The sequence below is a fragment of the Ceratina calcarata genome, unplaced genomic scaffold (genome assembly GCF_001652005.2).
Source record: "Ceratina calcarata isolate Rehan_Ccalc_2016 unplaced genomic scaffold, ASM165200v1 scaffold301.2, whole genome shotgun sequence".
NCBI classification, from domain to species: Eukaryota; Metazoa; Arthropoda; class Insecta; order Hymenoptera; family Apidae; genus Ceratina; species Ceratina calcarata.
In genome coordinates this window covers 18,258-40,130 of record NW_017152577.1, presented here as the reverse complement: position 1 = coordinate 40,130, position 21,873 = coordinate 18,258, and the positions used below count along the sequence as shown (strand labels likewise).

The 21,873-nt window shown below is 38.6% G+C and overlaps 5 protein-coding genes across 15 annotated transcripts in view; 3 read left to right on the top strand and 2 right to left on the bottom strand.

Moving 5' to 3' along the window:
• Positions 1-6: 6 nt before the first annotated feature.
• Rtc1 (RNA terminal phosphate cyclase 1) lies at positions 7-1,927 on the bottom strand. Of its 2 annotated transcripts, XM_026812949.1 has the most exons (8): positions 1,838-1,927; positions 1,508-1,766; positions 1,214-1,453; positions 975-1,138; positions 736-910; positions 521-671; positions 353-457; positions 11-155 (listed from the first exon to the last, which is right to left on the bottom strand). In XM_026812949.1, the coding sequence occupies exons 2-8, from the start codon at positions 1,647-1,649 to the stop codon at positions 11-13; spliced, it is 1,122 nt and encodes a 373-aa protein (XP_026668750.1). In that variant the 5' UTR covers positions 1,650-1,766; positions 1,838-1,927. The 2 variants fall into 2 exon arrangements, with proteins under 2 accessions (XP_017878830.1, XP_026668750.1); XM_018023341.2 differs by lacking the exon at positions 1,838-1,927 and having other exon boundaries at positions 7-155; positions 1,508-1,649.
• On the top strand, positions 1,605-2,509 carry Alg13 (Alg13 UDP-N-acetylglucosaminyltransferase subunit). Its single transcript, XM_018023343.2, has 2 exons — positions 1,605-1,898; positions 1,962-2,509. Exons 1-2 carry the CDS (start codon positions 1,812-1,814, stop codon positions 2,373-2,375), a joined length of 501 nt encoding a protein of 166 aa, XP_017878832.1. The 5' UTR covers positions 1,605-1,811; the 3' UTR covers positions 2,376-2,509.
• Positions 2,510-3,108: 599 nt separating this feature from the next.
• Scsalpha1 (Succinyl-coenzyme A synthetase alpha subunit 1) lies at positions 3,109-5,639 on the bottom strand. The gene is made up of 7 exons (XM_018023342.2): positions 5,461-5,639; positions 4,422-4,657; positions 4,129-4,350; positions 3,938-4,042; positions 3,678-3,857; positions 3,369-3,503; positions 3,109-3,290 (listed from the first exon to the last, which is right to left on the bottom strand). The coding sequence occupies exons 1-7, from the start codon at positions 5,495-5,497 to the stop codon at positions 3,204-3,206; spliced, it is 1,002 nt and encodes a 333-aa protein (XP_017878831.1). The 5' UTR covers positions 5,498-5,639; the 3' UTR covers positions 3,109-3,203.
• A 139-nt stretch (positions 5,640-5,778) lies between these two features.
• On the top strand, positions 5,779-15,367 carry LOC108624203 (bromodomain-containing protein 4). 10 transcript variants are annotated; one of them, XM_026812939.1, is made up of 14 exons: positions 5,779-5,871; positions 8,396-8,505; positions 9,333-9,514; positions 9,596-9,872; positions 9,952-10,079; positions 10,169-10,290; positions 10,374-10,516; positions 10,604-10,695; positions 10,777-10,900; positions 10,979-11,564; positions 11,670-11,849; positions 11,916-12,107; positions 12,720-12,802; positions 13,093-15,367. In XM_026812939.1, exons 2-14 carry the CDS (start codon positions 8,465-8,467, stop codon positions 13,220-13,222), a joined length of 2,280 nt encoding a protein of 759 aa, XP_026668740.1. In that variant the 5' UTR covers positions 5,779-5,871; positions 8,396-8,464; the 3' UTR covers positions 13,223-15,367. The 10 variants fall into 10 exon arrangements, with proteins under 10 accessions (XP_026668740.1, XP_026668749.1, XP_026668748.1 ...); XM_026812945.1 differs by lacking the exons at positions 5,779-5,871; positions 8,396-8,505 and adding exons at positions 8,630-8,835; positions 8,918-9,053; XM_026812948.1 differs by lacking the exon at positions 8,396-8,505 and having other exon boundaries at positions 5,779-5,867.
• A 322-nt stretch (positions 15,368-15,689) lies between these two features.
• The window catches only part of LOC108624171 (organic cation transporter protein), an 11,003-nt gene continuing 4,819 nt past the window's right edge, over positions 15,690-21,873 (top strand). The window contains exons 1-3 of the mRNA XM_018023283.2: positions 15,690-16,375; positions 20,221-20,392; positions 20,660-20,918. Of these exons, the coding sequence (XP_017878772.1) occupies positions 16,053-16,375; positions 20,221-20,392; positions 20,660-20,918 (754 nt within the window). The 5' untranslated portion in view covers positions 15,690-16,052. The remainder of the gene's footprint in view (positions 16,376-20,220; positions 20,393-20,659; positions 20,919-21,873) is intronic.

Sequence of the window (21,873 nt, the reverse complement as noted above, 5' to 3'; positions counted from 1 at the left end):
TAAATAATTTTTATAATGTACGTTTACTTATATTGGTATAGCCTGCACCCATACAAGTTAATACAATTTGATCTAGTACTTCATCTTCTTCTCTTAGTGGCTCGATTTTAAAAACGATTCCAAAGAAATCCCGTAAGTCGCGTAAAAATTGTATCCTGTCGAAGTAATATCATATATTAGTCACATTACGTTCTTCGTTTCTGAAGCATTCACGATTTATGCAAATATCTATTTTCATAACTGAAATTAAATAAACTAAATTTGTTTCCGCCTTTAAACATTATCTGCGTTTCTTTAAATTATTTAAAATTCCTATATATGCATAAACATCTGCAGTTCATTTATTACTTACATCGATGGTGTTAAAGGTCCTGTTACAATTTTCGAAACATCTTTCCTACCTAATGCCATGTACATCGCAGTCAAAGATTGAAAAGGAGAGTCCACGCAACCATTCCTGAAATTAAACAAATATATCATTAGTCTGTCTACGTTCTAATTGCCGTCATGTTTGTCTTACCTATAAATTTCGTCGATTAGTTTCATGGCTGCTTCTCTGCCAATATCCTCTGGCACACAGGGCAGAGAATTCGTCGTCATGAGAGGCGAGAATGCTTCACCACCGAAAACAACTTCGGTAGTCGTTTCAGCTGACAAAGTTACTCCAAACCCTGTTATATCCACTCTTATTCAAACTGTTCCATATTTTTAAATAATGAAATAATAGATATTTACCTGGCGACTTTCCACTGGCTGCACCCTTACAATGATCTGTATGAATATACACGTCTGGCAAAAACTTCAGTAATACGCCCTTAGCAGATTCTACAATTCTGTTAGCAATCGCAGGAGACACGCGTATGCTACACGCAGTGCCTCTTATTCTTTTCACCATGCCACTGTTCTGAAACTGCAAAATTTCCCTTATGATATTTATAGATATTTTAAAGAAATAAGGACTTGTGTGTACTTACTTGAATACTTTTAAGATTACGGCTAATAGGACACTTAAACCGAACTTCTCCACCACCCAAAGGTGCAGCTCCTCTTTTATTAATCGTAAATGTAATTTCAGTGTCTATTACGAATCTTTTTAATATCGGTATAGCACATGTCTTGATTCTGTCCACAGATGGATCTTCAAAATGATATCGTTATTCAGTTAGTTTTTCAGATTGTAGTAATTTAGAATGCATAGTGAAACGTTATTTACCTAGAGTGTTATTAGTGATTCCTCTGAGTTTAACATCAACCGGCTTTTTGCAGAACGGTGCTAACATTAAAATTGCTTCTAAATAATAACCGATGCCTCGTTGCACGCTGCAATCATGTTCCAATTCACCACCGTGCAGTAAGCCTGGACTATAAAATAGATCAGTGCCGGTTTCATTCAATTCTATCTTGGAACCGTTTGTAATTTTATCCAATAAGCGGATGAAACTGACTTCGTATTCTGAAAAACAAAAATTGTTATAATAGTTCGACGTTTGAAAGGGATTAAACTAACCTCTCAGCCCGGGGTCATCATCTTTAACTCTGATATTCGTGATTCGCACGGATTTTCCGGATAATGTTGACAGTAGCAAACGGTATCGCAAATAATTACAGCCTTCGTAAGTTAAGACGTTATTTTTCATTGAGGCTGGCATGTTTCGTTAAAATTGGCGACGACCAAAACAATACGAGCACGTGGAACTCGTTGACGTCACTGTAGAGTAACTGGTTGAATGGGTTGAATGCATACTGTCGCACTGTTACCTGTGATACTGTCAAAACAAGTTGAAAATTAAACGTGTTTTATTTCAATAATAATGATAAAGAAGAAAATATTTGTCACCGTCGGCACCACCAAATTTGATGAATTAATCGAGAAGCTACTTAGTCGAGAGGTTCTAGAGGTAAACGAATGTTCACAGAACAATCTTTCAATTTCTTTTATTTTAATCTTTTAAACATTTTAGGCCTTGTCGATGAAAGGATACAATGAACTCGTTTTGCAAATCGGTAAAACGTCGCTTATACCAGATTGCAGTCCACGTTACGGTTTTATCAGTATAGAATATTTCAATTTAAGTCCAGATATCATTAAATACATGCAGAGTGCTGACCTTATCATAAGTCACGCAGGAGCAGGAAGTATACTAGATGCTTTGGACAATAGGAAGAATTTGATTGTAGTTGCGAATGAAAATTTGATGGATAATCATCAAATGGAATTAGGCGAGCAACTGTTTAAAGAAAGATATTTGTATTATTGTACGTGCGACACTCTGCTAAGAATCATTGAAAATATAAATTTCTCTGAGCTAAGGACGTTCGTCGATCTGAAAAGTAGAGCTATTGCCCAGTATATAGACGAAATAATGGGGTTTTAAAGCATATATCTCTTATTTTTTAATTTGGGAAATAAATTAACATCATTTGATACATTTTAATTATTTAATACGTCTAACGTTAACTATTAAAAATATAAATTCCTCCAAGCTAAGGAAATTTGTCAATCGGAGAAGTAGAGTTGTTGTCAAGTACATGGACGATTAGGGTTCTAAGGTGCATATGCTTTATTTTTCAACTTGTGCAATAAATAATAAAAGTAAAACATGAATTAATATCATTTGATATATTTTAACTTTTTAACACGTCTTACAATAGGAGTATATAACAGCATTAATTATTTATCGTAACAGATATAGCTTTCATATAATTTACAACAATATAATAAGAATTGCTTAAATAACTGTTCCTTAAAATTATGGCATAGTAGCATAGAAAAATTGATGATGTCCAGTTTTGAGAAGAAATGATGACGAAGAATAACGGCGGCAGTTATTAGATATTTTCGTTTTTACTGTATCTTTGGATGGCTATTGAATTGTCAAAACAAAAGCTATATCGATAAAAAATAGTTTCTCAATACTGTACAGTGTTAAAATAAATTTAGTCCACCAACGAGTGTCCGTGTTTGTTTATGATTTTCGTTAGGAAGAAAGCAGACGGGCAATTTCGCACGACGATCAACGTAGCCATTGCATTATAGTCGTAAACGTAAATGGATTCGAACGCACTGTCGATGCGTTATATCGTTTCGTTTCTTAGACGACCTCAGCATAGTTTATACTTTCAATTTATTGTACGAAGATACATCCACATGAGGCAAACTACATATTTATATTAATAGTGGCATGTGTTTCTTTTTCGAATCATTAATTACAGACCAAACCGAGACGGGTCATTTCTTTTAAAAGTTCGTTTCCCATTTGCGCAGGACTCCTTGTTACAATTACACCAGCCTAAAAAAAATTTAAGAATATTTTATATCGCGTGACTATACGAACGTTTATACGATTTGATAGAAAATCGACAGGTACCTTTTCGAGTGCATTAATTTTATCTTGCGCGCCTCCTTTTCCTCCTGATATGATCGCACCAGCGTGTCCCATTCTTCGTCCAGGCGGGGCAGTGATACCAGCGATGAACGACACTACTGGCTTAGCTTTGTTACCCTACAATCATAGACGTATATAATACCTAAATGTTAACGCTCGAATAAATTGTACTTATAAGGATATACAATATCTTTCGGAATACAAGGAACATCAGGATCCCTGGAAAGAAATTGATTGTGGAATTAGGATGAACTGGGATCTGGGTACCAATAATTTTGAATGGCAACCAACAGTGTTATGTTCAATTAGATATTCCGCCGCCCGTTCTTCTGCGCTGCCACCGATTTCGCCGATCATTAAAATACCGTCGCAATCCGGATCCCTTAGGAATACATCTAGACAATCGATGAAATCTGTTCCGTTGAATGGATCGCCTCCGATTCCAACGCAAAGCGTCTGTCCAAGACCAGTCTTGAAACCAAATTATTTTATGAACGTATCAACATGTGAAAGAGAGTAACAATTATTTATTTAGAGCTGTTCTCACTTACAAGGGTCGTTTGATTCACAGCCTCGTACGTTAACGTTCCCGATCGTGACACAATACCAATTTTTCCTCTTTGATGTATATGTCCTGGCATGATACCTATTTTACACTGAGATAATGATATGTTATAAAACAACAGAGTGATATAGAATAAGATATATATACATAAATGATATAATATCAAACTATTCTTACTTGTTCCGGAGCTATTACTCCTGGACAATTTGGTCCAATGAGACGAGATTTACTTTGCTCTAAGAGTCGCCTTTTAACTTTGACCATATCGTGCTGTGGAATACCTTCGGTAATGCACACGATCAAAGGCATTTCAGCATCAATTGCCTCCATGATCGCTGCGGCTGCACCTGGTGGAGGGACATAAATAACGCTCGCACTAGCCCCAGTCGCTTCTTTTGCCTAAAGTGACGAAACACGTATATTATCGCTTTCGTTTTTTATGCAAATTATATAAGAAATTATTTGCCAACCTCTTTCACGGACTTGAAGACTGGTTTCCCAAGATGTTCGGTACCAGCCTTCTTCGGGTTAGTGCCACCGACTATTTTGGTACCATACTCGATGGCTTGTTGGCAATGAAATGTTCCTTGCTTACCAGTGAACCCCTGACATATCACTTTGGTATTCGAATCAATTTTTAAATTGTTCCTAGTATCTACATAGTTAAATCTTATTTGAGTACGGAGTAAATTTCCACAATTTCTAACTGGAACACAAAATACACTTTTCATTGTAGTGATACATGCGTACGTGCTCTTTTGTTAAAGATATATTGATAATAAAAATAGATAATGTATGTTTAACAACTATTAACAATGAGAATAACGAGATATTTATTGTTTTGAGGCACAGAGGAGTTTCATATGACTATTGTTGTGAACCAATTATTATTTATAGAGGCAATATCAAATTTCTCAACTTTTAGGTCAAGGTTCAACGACTGAATATCATGCAATGAGTTCAAGTGATTAATATGACATTAACTATGACATAGTATAATGTTGACACGTTCAAACGAATATGCAAGCTGCTGCATTTAATTCAAATACTAAATAAACATTATAGTAAATGTAACATTGAAGACAATGTAATTAATGTCATGTATAATTAAAAACGACATCGTGAATTTTACGTTACGAGTATATACGTGCATACGTCTATATGTATGAAAGTAGAAAAAATTTGATATAGAATTACATAATGGTTTGCTTATAGTCAAGATAGAACAATTTACTGTAAAAGATGTAATGAATTGAAAACATTTTCCTTCACTGCAGTAAACTTTTATTAAAGTTAGAAATTACAAGTCTTCGTATTATCGCAGTATGACACAGGGAAGAGATCTCGGAAGTGTATTTGACTTTGAAAACAGCGCGGCTCGAGTCAGGCAAGAAATTCGGGCGTGTAATTTTATGATATCATTGAAACATTTTCTTAGCCACCTACTCATACACTGAACAGTCTGTTTCGACGTTGGAGAATAGGTGGCAAATTATCTTTATCTCTTACCTGTAAATTTTGAGAACGTTCTGACAGCCACAGCCATTTTTTAATTGATGTTTCACACAGAATCGTCGATAAACGAAATTGAATTATTAGAGTATCACCATTAAGAGGACCAACTTCGACGGACTAGCGAGGTCAAGTTCGAAAGAAAATACACGGGCAAAGTGCAGTTATCGCATGTATTCCAGGTTCGTTCTGAGCTTGTCAAATGACAGAAGCGTGGAATATCGAAACGATTGGTCGGCTACTTCTTGAACTGCATCATTCGATCCAGTTTTCAATGCAGAAATTCTCTCCATCGAACCAACTTCAGATGGCTGAATTATCAGTATCTCGATGGTCCAAGTTCAGGCGATTAAAATATTATTTTGCTCCGTAATTCAATGTTCCAAAGTCTAAACGATTAAAGTGTATGTACGTAAATACTATTGATGCCATTGAAGTAAATAAATCGACTAAGTTTTCTTTACATCTTTGCGCATTATATGCGCATACGTGAAGTTTCTCTGATAAATAATTTTCGTCTTAAAAACTACTCCCAGTGGGCACGTAGGTTATTGTTTGTTAAATTATGACACGACGGCTTGAAAATTGCAGAGCGCGTGAATCATTCGTGAAATTCCGTGCCGTTCGTAGTCATAAATTTGAGGTTCAGGTAAAGTGATATGTCGACTGTCTCGGGTGAGCCCGAGGGTCATAATCCCATTGTTATCCAGGGCTATTTTCCCGACTAAACGAGTGCCCAAAGCCAAGAGTACCGCTAGATCGTCTGTTGTTCAGATAAAAATTTATTAGTGCCTTTCCACGCTTGTGTATGCAGCGGAAAATGTATAATCTTATATATCTTTGCGTGCCTTTGTTAGTGCATAAAATCCGCTAAGTAGCCGGGGATTATATTTCCACTACCTTTTGGATTTTTGGGGCATTTATTACTATCGGGATTTGTACCGTTTCAAAAATCTATTGAGTGCTGTTACCATATAAACCAGGATCCGGAAATACGACTTTTGGAGCTAAAGAAAAGTGACAAAAGATGAGTTGATGGCCCGATTATCAATCGCGAGACTTTCCTAAGCAAATGTTTTGAACACTGAATTATTTATCCGACGAACGTCGTTGATTTTATTAGTAGTATACATAAATACTGAAACATCAGAATGACGATACTTTTTCCTCTTAACTTTGGATAATAAACTATTGAGTCATGCGAATTATAAAGATTTCTCTGAAATGTCTATGGAACAGTACAAGCATTCGCGTGAAATTTACTGGTCGAGCCAGCAAGCTTGACATTGGGTACGAACTAAGAATTCCTTAGTTATTAAAGGATCCTTGGCATGGACAAAAGTTGGGTCCGCAACCGGTCATAAAATCTTCCGTACTTCACGTGCAGTTGTGCTGATGTACCTGTGAAATGCGCATCCGTTCGCGACCAATGTTCCACGGGTCTAGCCGGTCAGGATAGCCAGTCAGTATAGCCGGCATTATTAGGAATAGATCAGCGCGGAATTCGCGGAGGGCTCAACCAGAGATGAGGAAGGAGATTCCGTTTTACCCGAGCCGATTTTTAACTTTCATAAAATACCGCTTCTAACGCAAAATGTGAATCTTTAAGGCATCCAGCTTTTACGTTCCTATTTTTCTCTATACCCGCAATTCTCATTTCGGCGATGTTTTTAAGAATTTGAAAAACAAAATTCAACGTCATATTCAGAAATGCGTGGTATTAAGAAAACCATGTAAAAGCTGGGTATGTCCATCTGCGGAACGATTGGCCAGAAGTGCGGATTAGGTCCCCTGCTAGTTGGGACCAAGTGTATAAAGGCTCGACTACCTGGATGATTTATTGGGTATATCCATCAAAATTGAGCACGTGCGCAAAAATTGAGCGGCGGCGTAGCCTTAAGTAACTACCTGTTTACAGCTCTTAATATTTCGCTTCTAACGGAACTGAACGTCGAAATTCGTCACGTAGCGATACGTGCAAAGTACAAAATATGAAAGAATTTGTTTTAAATTGATACGAACAAGAGATGAAATTAGAATTAATCACACGAGTGTTGCTGTATTATAACTTTCCAATAATCACATGTGGAAACTACGTTTGTAAAATGGATTTTGCTCTACTTTACATGTAATGCATCTCTTCGGCATTCTGAATGTTTAACGCTACTTTTATAAGGAACGTATATTCAAACAAGGATCAACAAGCGGCTCATTCGCGGCTGGAGAAAGACTGTATTATAGTATTTGGTGTTTCCTGACGGTTTTTCGGCTCGCTTTCTATTTCTATATGACTAAGATTATTGCAGACCCTCTGATTCATACCGTACCCCGTTATGTGTATCAATGTTTTACTTATATTTCGACGATATCTAGCATTTCCAATTCGCCGCCTTTCAAATTTCAACCCCCTGAAAACGTCGGCGCGTACGAACATCGTAGATGGGAATTCAACTTAAGGCATAAGATCTCTCGATAATTTTTAAGTGCTAAAAATCATGTATAAATCTCTGCTCGTTTTTTGCTTGGATACACATGACGTCATCGGGAATTGAGAAACGCTGTAGGAAAATCAGGGTCGTTTTCGTTTGCTTTAGAGTAGGTATCCAGGTAGTCACATGGACGTAGGAACCCAGGATGGAAATAAGAGGGGATTGTTATGGTGGAGGCGCAGCGTATCGTTCGCAGGGTGAAGACAAAGAAGCCGTTGGAGGAACGAAGAAGGGGTAGCCGTTGTCATGGGGATGGTTGTCCGTGGTATAGTGCGTGCCTGTACCGCTGGTATAAAATAGCCCCACCAACTCGAGCGCCTTGACAGGCGTTCTTACCCTTGATTCGGTTACTTCAGTTTAGTCTGTCGGACCCCTCAGTTTTTCTGCTGTGATGAATCGTCGTTCGCTTTGAGTTTTTCATTTTAAACAGTTTTTGTTCGAAGTGCTTTTCTAGTATCAAAGATATCGTTTTGTGAATTACAACGTTACGTGAATTACACTGTGGAATTCAAATGGATCCTTATTCAAATTTCCCGTCGGATTCGGGAACAAGGTACAGTTTACTTCCTCTCGTCTCGTGTACTCAGTCTCCTCCCACGTTGCCCATGCCCATGCGTTCCCTCTTATTGCTATGTGCGGTCACTCGTCGTGTTCGTGTCATTTAAATAAAAGTACGTAACGTGCAGATTACAATATTGTGCGATAACGAAGCGAGTGACACGGTTTTCGAAAAGCGAATGTCGCCTGCATAAGTATTATCGTGATATCAATCGCAAGTACGATAAATTCGCGTAGTACTAATCGGACGAGGAAAGGTAGCATGCTACATAATCAGCGGAGGCTACCGAAAATCGAGCGTAGTTAATGAATGTTACGATTGACGGTATCGTAGTATCATTTTTCGATTTCATTGTTATATCCGAGATAAGAATTTAATTCCTATATACAAATCGCCGTGTGGGCAGGGAAGTTCATTGAAATTCCAAGTGATCGGACCCTGCGAGTGACAGTGTGATCCGTGGAAAATAAATATCGCGATAAAAATGACGTGGTGAGGAAGAGGACCGTACCGTTTTACAGAACCGTCGTAGGAATTGCAAAGTACATACACTTACATTGTTCTTTTGCAGTTTATGCTATTACGTTTCGTCACCGTTTTAAGTATCTCGCGTGAAGATTAGTTGTACCGTCAGCTACTTCCAATATAACTCTCGATACAAATCAGAATCATTATTTTGAGCTCGATACGCCGATTTCTACTCTTCTTACGCGATACGAAAAGATTTTCGTTGCGCGTTACGTATTGTCGAATTATTCTCGTCACACTGAGGGTTCTGCTTAATTAACGTTTCCTTTCGTTTTACAAATAATGAAACGCAGTATGGATGAGAGTACAAACTCCGAGAACATTTGGTGCCGAACGAAAGCCGACGAGCAAAATAGTTTGTATGCAGAATCTATAACATCGTCGATGGAAGGAAATTCTACTTCACTGGCAGATATATTTGATACAGCATTTACATCTACAGTTGACCCTACGCCTCAACCGAGATTTAATTCAGGTATGTATGAATACACTTTTGCTTCTTTCGTGTCTCTCATATGCCACGAATATTCCTAAGCAATTAGGTTTCTTACTCTAGGAAACGAGATGGAATTTGATCAGTTATTCGCTGAGAGCGATGTAGAAGATTCGGATGTAGTCCCTATCAATCCTTATGTAAACCCTCATCCCCCTCCAGATGTTACGTATGGAACTCCACATGAGTTTTATACAACGGGACGACTTTTACATAGCCATGAGCCTCCATTGAGACACAAAAGGAGGATATGTGGAGAACACATATCACTGAATGATAGACAATCCGATAATTTGGGTATAGCTGGACCATCTAGATTGCCAGATGCCATTTATAATAGGTACATATTTAATATAAAGCTAGCTAAGCAAACGAGCTGCGTTACGTTTGAAATAACTGTGTAATTTCGTTATTTACAGTGCAAATAGATTGATAACCAACATACAGACCATAGAAGATGGGAGTGTCAATGATCCGAATACTTTGTACCATTCGGTTTTGCCAAATACGATGAATTCGCAGCAGCATCCAGCTCACGCAATATCAAGTACGAATAATATTTTTTATACTGATGGTATGTGAATAGAAAGAATATGTGGCAGATGAGATGTGTAATCTCGTTTTTTTATTCAACAGAAAGTGACGATACACCATCTGCACCTGACTTGCAACTGGATTGGTGCTCGAGCAGCGATGATGCGACTAAAAGTGATGACGAGGATGGTTCGGTTGAAGTTCTTGGAACAGTAAGTCATAAGGTACAAAATATACTATTATTCAAAAACCTAGATTGAAATGATTTTTTGTGATTATTCGAGGTGTAATGAATCTATTTCAACAGCAGAATCGTATGGAAAATGACGAAGAACATAATCCTACAGTCACAATCGATTTGACTTTGGAGTCTGACGAGGAACATACTCCACCGACTCCGGCAGGTGCTACTTCGGTGATCAGACCTTGCCCTTGGACAGCGTTGCATAGGTATGCATAATGTACTTGTTTATATCATTCTTTAATGTACTTCCTTAATTTACTATAATTAAATTGTTATTTTTTCCTTTTTTCTAGCATGAATAACAATTATTGTCCACCGTACTGTATGCATCACAACTTCAGAATTCCAGTTCCTGTCGTACCTGTAGGATACAATCAAGTAGCAGGTATTTATTAAACTTCTTAGATACGATCTGAAAAAGTGAAAGGTTCACATTTTTATATATGTTTGTTTCTATTCTGTGCAGATGTTCCTGCAGGAATGACAAGACCGCGTATGCATCCGATGCAGGAAAGGCTGTGGACATTGCAGCAACGTGTACAAGAGGCGCGAAGGAGGCACCTTTATACAAGAATGCCGCCTCATCATGGGTCAGTATCATTCATATCTATGATAATGTTTTTAAGAATCTTTCAGTTTTAATTTACATAGGAATTTTTTCTGTTCAGCAGTGGAGCACCGTGCGCCCCGCATCCGCACCCGCACCCGCACCCGCACCCGCACCCGCACCCGCACCCACATCCACATCCACACCCACACCCACACCGACGCTCACATCCGCACTCGCATCCGCATCCACATTCGCATCCGCATCCACACTCGCAACCGCATCCACACTCGCATCCACACTCGCAGCCGCAGCCGCAGCCGCAGCCACAGCCGCAACCTCAACCGCAAACGCAACCGCAACCGCAACCGCATTTGCAACCGCAACCGCATCCGCAAGCGCTTCCACAGGTGCATCCACTACCGCAACCGCCTCCGCAACCGCTTCCACAGGTGCATCCACTACCGCACCTGGACCCGCACTCACAGCCGCACCCTGCGAATCAACAAATGTGCAACAACGGGAATGCAACTCCTCCGAGTAATCATTGCTATGGTTCTGAAAGCATAGACAATTATCTTATGCCGCTTTCAATGCCGATCTTGCCACCGCCGCAGCAGCCTACGGTCTACAGCCACCCGGAAACTGCTGGTCCACGAAACTTCAGTCCGCCGTGTCCTACTTACATGAATCAGCCTACCATGATGGTACGTATTAGTTTATCTACACAGATCTCTATGGTTCGGGTGCTCTAATATTGCTCTGAAAATTTAATATTTCGTTGACTTATTGGCTTTTCTTTATGTCTATAGGAAAATCCTATGGCCAATGTTGGGGAGGTTGAGCCAACGCCGCCAGTTACGTTGCCTTCGATGCCGGTGCATCCTTATATGAATCATACGTATCATCACTACGATTTCGCCGAAAATACGTTTTCGCCTATGACGCATGCACATCACATCCATATCAATTTGCTGCAGCATCTTCACTTGGTATGTTTTCAAATTTCGTCGATTAAAAGAAGTTTTTACACTGGTGTATAATGTCACTTTTTACAGCAGGAGCCAATCCTTAATACTGACATCGCGGACGATGCGTTGCCATACCCACAGTTAGTGCATCAGGTGCGCCATTTATCGCGGTTTGAACATTACATACACTTCGTGGATCAACGACGCATGGCTCATGTTAGTTCCGGGGCCACACAAGAATCGATTGAAAGCCACACATTCCGTCACAAGTACAAGAGGGTAAGTGTTTTGTTATACACCACAATACTGATAAATTGAAAAATTTGGAAGAAAATCTAGATTTTGTTGTAAATCTCAAGAACTCGCTATTTATTAAGAAGAATGAAATTTAACAAACCAATTAGTGAATTTAATGAGAACTTAACTGAAGAACATTGGATTCTTGTGATCTTTATCAAACCGAATTCTTCTTGAATTAAAATGTCTGCAGGAGTATAAATTTGACTGCATAGCCATTCTTGATAGCGTTCTACAAAATATTTGTTCGTGAATAATTTTTCCACTTTTTTACTTAATGCTAATTTATAAACATCGCAAATTTCGTGAAGGTTCTTATCAGTGTCTGTAGAGTACATACTGGTGTTTAACCGTCTCTTTACTTAAGTAAAATATTTTCCATCTTTTCAGACTTTCCGAATTGCAGACATCAAATCAGAATTTTTTACTTTCGATTTTGATTTTAGAAAAAAGTATAATCACTCATGGGAAATACATAAAGATTATTAATGTATTATTAAATTCCGAATTTTGTCTCACAGTTTCGCCGTTTACAATTAAAAAAGGAAAGTCCTGATATATCCTGTAATTGTTCTCTTCTTTTTATTGTTACAGAGGAAGAAGGTCGAAAATTCTGATGACGACATTGAGAAGTGTACCATATGTTTATCCGAGTTCGAAGACTGTGAGAGTGTTAGGTAAGAATCACATACTAATAATAATTATTTATTTATCGTCTTGCCTTTTAGCTTTGATGGACTTTCGTATACATAATTTCCTTATATCTACATACTTTTTGCTTAAATCGAAACCCTTTACATTCGTTTGCTCGCCACCCCTGATCTGTTATCCTCGCGATCATGATCTAGAAGCATTCCCATTGGACTTACAATTTCTTGCTTATCCCTTCGTTCATTCTCATCATTTTCGTTTATCGAATCTGTCTGGATGATATTTAAAAATATTCTGTTTTTCTTATTTGTCACAGGAGGCTTCCATGTATGCATTTATTCCACATAGACTGCGTCGATCAGTGGCTAGGCACCAACAAGCGATGTCCCATATGTCGAGTGGACATCGAAACACTTCTACTCAAGGAGATTGCCAGCTGTGGATAGTTCAAGGTCGACTTTATCTATTATCTAATTTCGTTTCTTTAAGTATAATACCGGATAATACCTATGTTTATATACTTGAGAAAAGATTCTATCGACGAGTAAATCCTAATCTCTGACAGTGCTATGAATCTTGGTGTAAAAACAAATTCTCTGTGAATAATCAAAATAATCGATAATGGAATAGAACTAAGTTCCTGAAGTGGTAGAGGAGATTTTTCATTTAATATTAACATCGTTGCATTGATGGCTATTAATAATAGTGTACATAAGAGTGTTAGGTTTGTCTATTACGTGTTATTATATTAATAATAAAACATATTTTGTCCGGTAACTTACCGCGGACGACAACAAATTGTTGTTAAATTCTATCGAGCATTCGAGCAATGCTATCTTTCCATGTAAGCTTTCGTTCTCTATTACGTATTCCGAGAAGTAACTATCTGATTAGATAATTATCAGCATCTTTTTTCTCAATAATCGACGATTTCGGTTTACTTTTGCCTAAGTAAACGGCAAGGAAATTCAAATTAGTTAATCATCGTACATATATTACTTTTGCGTTGTAGAAATTCCCTATTGATTTTTATATTTGCGTGTAGTTTACACGCTGAAATTTGCGGATTGCAGCATTTCTTTTTATAACCAATCAAATGGATTTTTCGAGGCTACTTAAAGCCTCGGTCAATTGTAAGATTTTAATGAATTATCCACGTATAATTTTTTTTTCTTTTTTTGAATAATATAATCAAATAATTTGAAAACATTTTAATCGTTTGTTTACTAATGCAGTAAGTTTTAGTATTAAAGTAATGAAATTTTGTAAGTAGGCTAAAAGCGTTCGTGAAAAGTTAACTCAAGTTGGAGAAATAAAAGGTCGTAATTAAAAAAGAAAAAGAAGGTATATAATATTATATATAGATGCAATGTAGGAAATTTCTAAAGAAAGATACTATACGATTATTAACTAAACAGGACGCGTACAACTAATACTGTGTGATATTACTGTATATTGTTATTGTACATATGATTAATATATATTGCATGCATACTACATTATGTATTTATGCAGTAACATCACACGGGATGCTTCTGGCGCATTAATAGCGTACAGTGGAATTTTTATAACTCCGAAAAGCATACTCGACCACCGATTAAATTCATTGCACTCGCGGTACAACTATTTTCACGTTGTATTTCAAGGGAGAAGAAACTAAGCATACTGTTTCCACTTGTTTTTATACAAACTAACAATAGATGCCTTTTCGATGCAAAGAAGAGCGGCTTTCATTTTTATACTGGTAGAAAGTCGATAATTTACAGCTCGTTATTAGCAGTAATTATCGTGTTCGACGTGACGATTTTCGAGATTTCAAGGGGGAGAGGAAAGTTGAAATTAATTTAAAAACGAGAGGGAGAGTTATGCGAATTTCTTTTGCCTAATTAGCGAATCTAAACCAAACGCAACGAGTTAACTACATTGATTATTCTAAAGTGCGTCTATCAGGAAATCGCTATACTGACCTTTACATCTGTATAGATTTTATTTGAAAAAAAAAAAAGATTGAGAGATATGAATACTTATCTCGCAATATCGACGATCTGAATCCTAACGTGTTTTCATTATAATTTGATTAATTGTTAGAAAATTGTTGCACTGCCATTATCGACAATGATTCAATGTAATTATTAGTAGGTTTTTCGATGATCTTTTCTATCGTATTTGCTGCTCTAGCATCTGATCGCGAGCGAATATTTCTAAAACATGTATTTTGCGTTACATACGTACGTATGCGGGTGCTATGTATTCGAATTCGTTCATCGTAGCGTCACGCAAGAGATATATAGGCGTTCGGATATTTTCTGAAAAGAACAATTGTATCGATATGTACATAATAAATCGGCGTTACAATGATTTTGAGTATACGTATATCATAAACGAGGATGAACAAAATTAGACGTGTTTGCGCCACGTTGACGGACTGGTTTCAAGGGGCACGTGCCTCTCACTGAAATTTAATGCGATTATTGAACGCTTGTACAATCAGGAGTAATTTTATAACCGATGAGAACGTCGACGAACACGTTATTGACGATGTTTAATGAAAATTGTAACTTCTGTCCATCAATAAAGGAAGCATAAAGAAATCCGATTAATTACACGTTCTCCTATACCCGGTAGCAACCTTCGTCTCCCCGAGTTCCGCGGACTTCCTTAATTCGTACCAATTAAACGAGCGAACCTCGATGGGAAAAAAATGATACTCTGACGTTAAATGGCTCGTCATCATACCGTCGAACGTCCGTCTGATCTCCTGGGAGAGTGCGAAAGAAATTAGCCGACCGCCAATGGCGAGGATGATAATTGACGCGATCCGCGGATCTGTTCAATGCCACTTGCGGAGCACTGAATTCTGCTTGCACGCGGCAAGGAGAGGGAGTACCTCTCGGTCGGCGGCTATATAGCCGGCTACAGGACTGATCGTTTCAGTTCTGAACACTTCACTCAGGATTTGTCCAGCTTTTTTTTATTCTCACCGCCGAGAATAAAAGCTTGGGACTAGCCTGATTCCGTTCTTCGATTCGAGTCCTTATCACGATATGACGGCGACAGATAGAATCCGCGTGATCCATTAGTGTTGCCGAGGAACATGCTTCGAGTGCTCGTACAGAAGTTCGAAATTGTAGCTGTGAACAAGCGCCAAAACGAATACGTCGTTATGTATTCGGGAACGTAACTGGTTGAATTCGTAATCGTTTTATTAACGCGACTCTGTAGATAGTTGGAGGGTGCGGCGATACGATTAATAAGGGTAGCGGGTTCTCTGATAAAATGCCACCGCAGGAGAAATTCGAGTCTCCCATGCACTTGAAGAACGGTCATGATGATAACGCGGCGACTCCGGGGAATTCGACGAGTGTTCAAGTACAGCCTGACAGAAATGTCAAGAAAGAGACCACGAGGGACATGGACTTCGACGAATTGTTACCCTACGTAGGGGAGTTCGGTGTTTATCAGAGAATTCTGTTCGTTTTGATGATCCCCTTCGCCTCGTTCGTAGCATGGGTGTACTTCTCGCAGATATTCATCACGTTGATACCGGACGAGTACTGGTGCTGGGCGCCGGACCTGGAGAACCTCACAGTGAGCGAAAGGTACGTGGAAAACTAGATTTCATCTCAACGTCAATTTTTATCAATCGTATTATCACTTCTATACTGACAGAGATTTATCTGATAACTTGAATCTAAGCTGAACGAGATTACATTTGCTCTAATTCAGGTATAGATTGTGTATTCCTGATAGAAAATACTATTCGTTATTTTTAAACAGTTCATCGTTTATCGATTTGATAAATCTTTATCGTGGTCAGATAAAAATCATAATTCTTGCTGATGAATGCACCATTCCATCACGTCTGGTTCAACATTCGCATCGTTTGTTGAACAAACAAGCGACCTCATAAAAGCAGATACACACGATTAAATTGAAGTTTACGAGCACACATGCGACTGGGAAGGTTTAGTGTCTCCTGGTACTAAATCCAACAGAATCGTTTATACAAAGTACGTTAATTAAAAATGTTCACCGATATCTCATGCCTGCATCGTGATTGCATTATCAGATAATATACAACGTTAGACATCAACGTTCAGATGCGGAATGCATCTTAGAGCATTCCTATTGTTTGCAAACGATAATTAGAGAACAATAACGACTCTGTCGTTTTCACGTAACGAACAACGGTGACTCATTTCACTATGTCGGGTGCATGAAATTGTTATTTTTGCATACATGAATTTTTTTTATACACAATCGTTGCTCGCGATGCTGATGAAAAATGCGATCGGATTGCATTCATTATCAGCTCAGTATTCTCGGTTGAATTGATTAAAAAAAATATTGCGACGAATAATTAATAGCGACGCATGATCTATTGATTTATATATTTTGGAAATATCTCCCTGAATATTCCAGTTAACGTTCTAATGAGGAGTCATTTTCTTCTTTAATGCGCTCACTTTCTATACAGGGTGGTTCGCCAGATACTATCTTGATTTTCGTCGTTATTATTATACGTAATAAACAATTTTTATAATCATTGTTGAACAGTTTCGAGAGAGGCACATTCTGGTGTTGCAAGCTATTGAAGACATACGAAGGTTAACATTTTTTTTAATTGGAATGCATAGTTCTTCCTGCACTGATAGATGAAGGTTGTATTCTTTACAAGAAAATATTAATATTGAAAAGACATTAATTCTTGTACGACAACTTCCCGTAATTTCAAATCATTTGCGTTTCTCCGATTATCAATGTAACAATCATTACTGCTCTATAACTACCCTTGTAGACCTTCGGCTCTTAGCCGTGTGAATAAATAAATAAATAAATAAATTAGTTAAAGGAGATATCTTGAATAGTATTATTGGATCATATTTTATCGCAGGGTCACTGACTGGACAAAAATATGCAGATTTTTTGACAAATAATGTGGCTGCAACAAATTGCTTGTCCTATACATTATGGAAATACAAGAGAAAATGTATTAAATGAAATATTTCCGAATCGTTGGATAGGACGAGGTTCCATTCCGACAAGATTGCCTGTTTAACATCCCTCGACTTCTACTTTTGAATCTACTTGGAAAGTAAAGTGTACTCTGAGACTTTGACTACTGGATATAAAAAATCGTATCATCACTGAACGTAATAATACATGAAAAGATTTATTACATAATGTAAAACAGTCATTATTTTCTGGATTCAGGAAACGTGATGGAAACGATTGCAACACTGAAGTTTTTCTGTGAACGAAATCATTACAACAGATTATTAAGCGACTTGTGATTTCGTAACAGTACTAAAATCCAGATATCTCATTAACTAATAGTTTTCCGATATACATAGGGTGACGCTTTTTTGTAGAAAGCTCATCGATCGGAGGAGGAAAAACTGTATAAAAAAATGTCTTCGCTAATAATAAAACGATAATGAATTAAAAAAATTGTTGATCACCTTCGTATCTCTACTAGACGTCCGCCTACAAAATGCCTCACATCTGAATGTGCCTCTTTCGAAGTGATTCAACATTAAATATAAACGTTCTCTGCTACATTTCTAAAAAATATTGAGAAAGAAAAAACCTCCTATAATTATAAATAAAAAATGAATATTTAATCTTTTTTTATTTAAATCATAACAGAGAAAATCGAGGAGATATCTGGTGAATCCCTCTGTATATTCGTTGTTGTATTATAAATCAAAATGAAATATTGAATCTTTTTTTATTTAAATAATATCAAAGAAAATCGAGGAGATAACATCTGGTGAACCACCCTGTATATCCGAGTGCCGTAACACTCGCTAACTGGCAAGGAAATTACGACATAACACTTTGTTCCTTTACAGTTAATAAGCTCGTAAACTCAATTCGTTCTCTGATTTCATCGACGTTAATCCATTTGAAAGTGACTAACTGCGAATCTATAACAAAATCGCAGCAAAGATACCGACGAATAAAAAACGATGACGAAAGGTCCGACGGGTTGCACCTCCGTTTGATTACGTGCCGCCGTGGGTTAACAACCTTCCTTGTTATTCGAATAACGCAATACTTATGCTCGCAGCAGCCAGTAGCAGTTCGTAAAAGTCTCAATAAAACGTTCCTATAGGTAGTGAACGCCTACTTCGTATCACGTTCCTTCTGCATCTCTAATCTACAGTTGCATAACGAAAGTCTGTCGCTATTCTATCTCATCGACACTCGGTACTGAACGGTACCGTATTTGCATAACGCGTTAATTTTTCTTACCCACAACGTCGCGTAGCACGTCGCGTCGCGACGCCCTCGTTAACACGTTCGAATGTCTCTAAATCAGTAATCAATTCTCCCGTCTTCGCAAATTGACGTTTCTTTTAAATAAAATCCTGTCTGGTTGAAGAGACGCAAATTTTTCTTTCTTCTCTTTTTAGGCAACGGTTTCCTCGTTGTTTCCGATGCGGTTACGCCATAATTTGTTATTAAATTGCGTTTCGAGAGTCATAGGATGTTTTGCAACGCACAATGCACTCTCGGGTGTAGAGTTCCCAGGCGCGTGTATTATCGTGTCCGCGACGTAAACGTGCGGCGAGCAAAACCTTCGTGCAAATAATGAGAGCGTGAACGCGAAAAATAACGTCGGGCACGTAACGCGTTTAATATCGTCGATCGCGTGGACAACGGCGTTACACGCTTTTACATAAATACATTTCACATTTAGAAGGACTGCGAGTTGGAAAGGATCTCCAGATAGGATTACTAATTTCGTTGCGCAATAAATAAATCCAACGGTCATTAAAAAGATTATTAGAATTGCTAATCCGTGACGGTCTTAATCTATTTTCAACACGGCTATGACTGTGGAAGATTTTCTTAATCATTTTTTCCGAACAAAAGGAAAAGGCATCGTTTTCTTCGCGACCATCTGCCTCTCTATAATTTTCACTTGGAGACCTTGTAACGGTGTTCCTGCGCGTAACACAATCGGCGTTCGTTCACTTCTCACGCAAAGGTCAGACAATGGATCTTAGCTAACAATCCTGACGCTGAGACATGCTATTAATACTGTAAATACGCATTTACGAGTATTACGGCTTCATTAGAGTCGAAAGAAAAGGTCTGAGACATTGTCTTCTACGATGATCGGTATCAGCCATTGTCAGTCATCTGATGACAGTCGTGACATCAATTTCGTATCTCCTCGAGAGCGCGCGTATAATTACCGCCGAGGAATTACCCGAACGATGTTCATTATTAGTAAATGATTTCGCCGTTCGAAGATCCGTCGTGAATCAGCCTCGCAATCGATCCACGTGACTGTATTAATTATACGCGGATCTTTGTTTCAGATTGAATTCAATGAATTTTCGCACGCATGCCGCGACGAATATCGCGATTACGATTTTGCGACTTAACTGGTATTAATGTTAACGAAGGGAATTTTTCTGTTTGATCTCAGACGCGCGCTGGCGATACCTGCCGGGTCGAGGTGCAGCATGTACGATGTAAATTACACGGAGGTCTTGTCGAACGGAAGCCACGCGCCGGACCCGTCGTGGCCGACGAAAGCCTGCCAACACGGATGGGAATTTAATTACAGCACGGTCCCTTACGCAACCGTAGCGACCGAGGTAGGTAGCGAAATCATTTTACAGCCACTTACCCTTCGCTCAATTACTTTTTCAAGTATCTAAATAAATTCTTAAACGAACTCGCACGTGTCAGTAAAGAAATTCTCAACTGGTTTTTCCTTCCCTTACTTTTGACGATTTGTAAAAGCCGCTTTTTATTTATTTCTCGATTTTTCTTTTTGTAAAACGCCACAAAAAGTCTTGACTTTCGCTTGAATTTTTATACTCTAGATACGTAAATCATTCGACTGCAGTTTTCTGTTACAGCTCGGGTGGGTCTGCGAGCAAGATGCTCTGCCCACCACGGCTCAAAGCATCTTTTTTATCGGCGCGATATTCGGGGGATTGATCTTCGGCTGGATCGCCGATCAATACGGCAGGATACCGGCGCTAATCGGCGCTAACATGATGGGGTTAGTAGCCGGAGTGGCTACCGCTTTCACTAACACCTTCTGGCAGTTCGCGCTCTGCCGTTTCTTTTTCGGTTTCGCCTTCGACAATTGCTTCACCATGATGTACATATTAGGTAATTCATTTTTGTCATTCCTCAGCCTATAGAGAGCCAGCCGGTCGGTGATTGACAGTTTGTCTCAGATGTGAGAAACGAGACCAACGAAACTCTGGCGCGCATTAACCGTGACTCGATGACTCAAATCGAGGTTGAAAAGATTTACGACGTTGAAAACTAGGCCAAGTTGACGGAATTCGCTTAGCTCACCGGATTTCCTAATCGCCGAGGCTTCCGACGGACTCGCGAGCCGCCGTCTTGGCACGAGTCGTCGGTAGATGGAAAGAAAGGCGAGACCTGAGCGAAAGCGAAACGCCGATTGGAAACCAGATAACCGTTATTAATCAGAGTACGCGGAAAATTATGCAATCGGGATCGTTGGTTTGCAAACCAGTTGGCCGTTCGAGCGAATTCGCGCGGAAGGAATGCGGTGTCTTTGACTAGTAGCGACCGTTGCGTTCGGACAAATGAAAATTCACACGTGGTAGCGTGAAATTACAGTTGGCCGTATTAGTGATAATCATTTCGTCAATGCATCGCGCGTGCAGAACGCAAGGTCGTTTCGGAACTGATTAACGCTCGCTTTTCATTTTCCTCTTTTTCAACCGGTTACATACGCGAGCCTTCTGCACAGTATTATCTGCGGACTGAGTGAAACATTGTCATAATGACATGCTCGGATAGCATAACGAATAGCCCGAGCAGTAAATCATAGGCGAAAGAAAGGGTTGTATTATCGATGTTGGAATGCTGATTGGAAATCCATTAGTTTTTTTAATTAAAAGCATTCACTTTACGTGAGTTACGACAGGCCTATGACACTCGTTCATCGATTAGTCTCAATACATGCATTTAAGATTGTATGAGCCGTAAGATCTCTGGCAAAAGTTTAAGACATGTAATAAAAAGCTGTTTTCAATATTTGAAGTAATGAACTTTTAGAAAAAATTATAATTACAGAGGAGTAAGGTTT

Bases quoted from the DNA above. Each gene is read 5' to 3' on its own strand.
- Rtc1 (XM_026812949.1), bottom strand. From the start codon at position 1,649: ATGCCAGCCTCAATGAAAAATAACGTCTTAACTTACGAAGGCTGTAAT. The intron at 1,139-1,213 runs GTAAATAACGTT...ATCATTTTGAAG, and splicing joins AATCACTAATAACACTCTAG to ATCCATCTGTGGACAGAATC. The intron at 672-735 runs GTAAATATCTAT...TGGATATAACAG, and splicing joins AGCCAGTGGAAAGTCGCCAG to GGTTTGGAGTAACTTTGTCA.
- Scsalpha1 (XM_018023342.2), bottom strand. From the start codon at position 5,497: ATGGCTGTGGCTGTCAGAACGTTCTCAAAATTTACAG. The intron at 4,351-4,421 runs GTTGGCAAATAA...TCGTCACTTTAG, and splicing joins TCTTCAAGTCCGTGAAAGAG to GCAAAAGAAGCGACTGGGGC. The intron at 3,504-3,677 runs GTTGGTTGCCAT...CTATGATTGTAG, and splicing joins ATCTAATTGAACATAACACT to GGTAACAAAGCTAAGCCAGT.
- Alg13 (XM_018023343.2), top strand. From the start codon at position 1,812: ATGATAAAGAAGAAAATATTTGTCACCGTCGGCACCACCAAATTTGAT. The intron at 1,899-1,961 runs GTAAACGAATGT...TAAACATTTTAG, and splicing joins TTAGTCGAGAGGTTCTAGAG to GCCTTGTCGATGAAAGGATA.
- LOC108624203 (XM_026812939.1), top strand. From the start codon at position 8,465: ATGGATCCTTATTCAAATTTCCCGTCGGATTCGGGAACAAG. The intron at 10,696-10,776 runs GTATTTATTAAA...TATTCTGTGCAG, and splicing joins AGGATACAATCAAGTAGCAG to ATGTTCCTGCAGGAATGACA. The intron at 12,108-12,719 runs GTAAGTGTTTTG...TTATTGTTACAG, and splicing joins TCCGTCACAAGTACAAGAGG to AGGAAGAAGGTCGAAAATTC.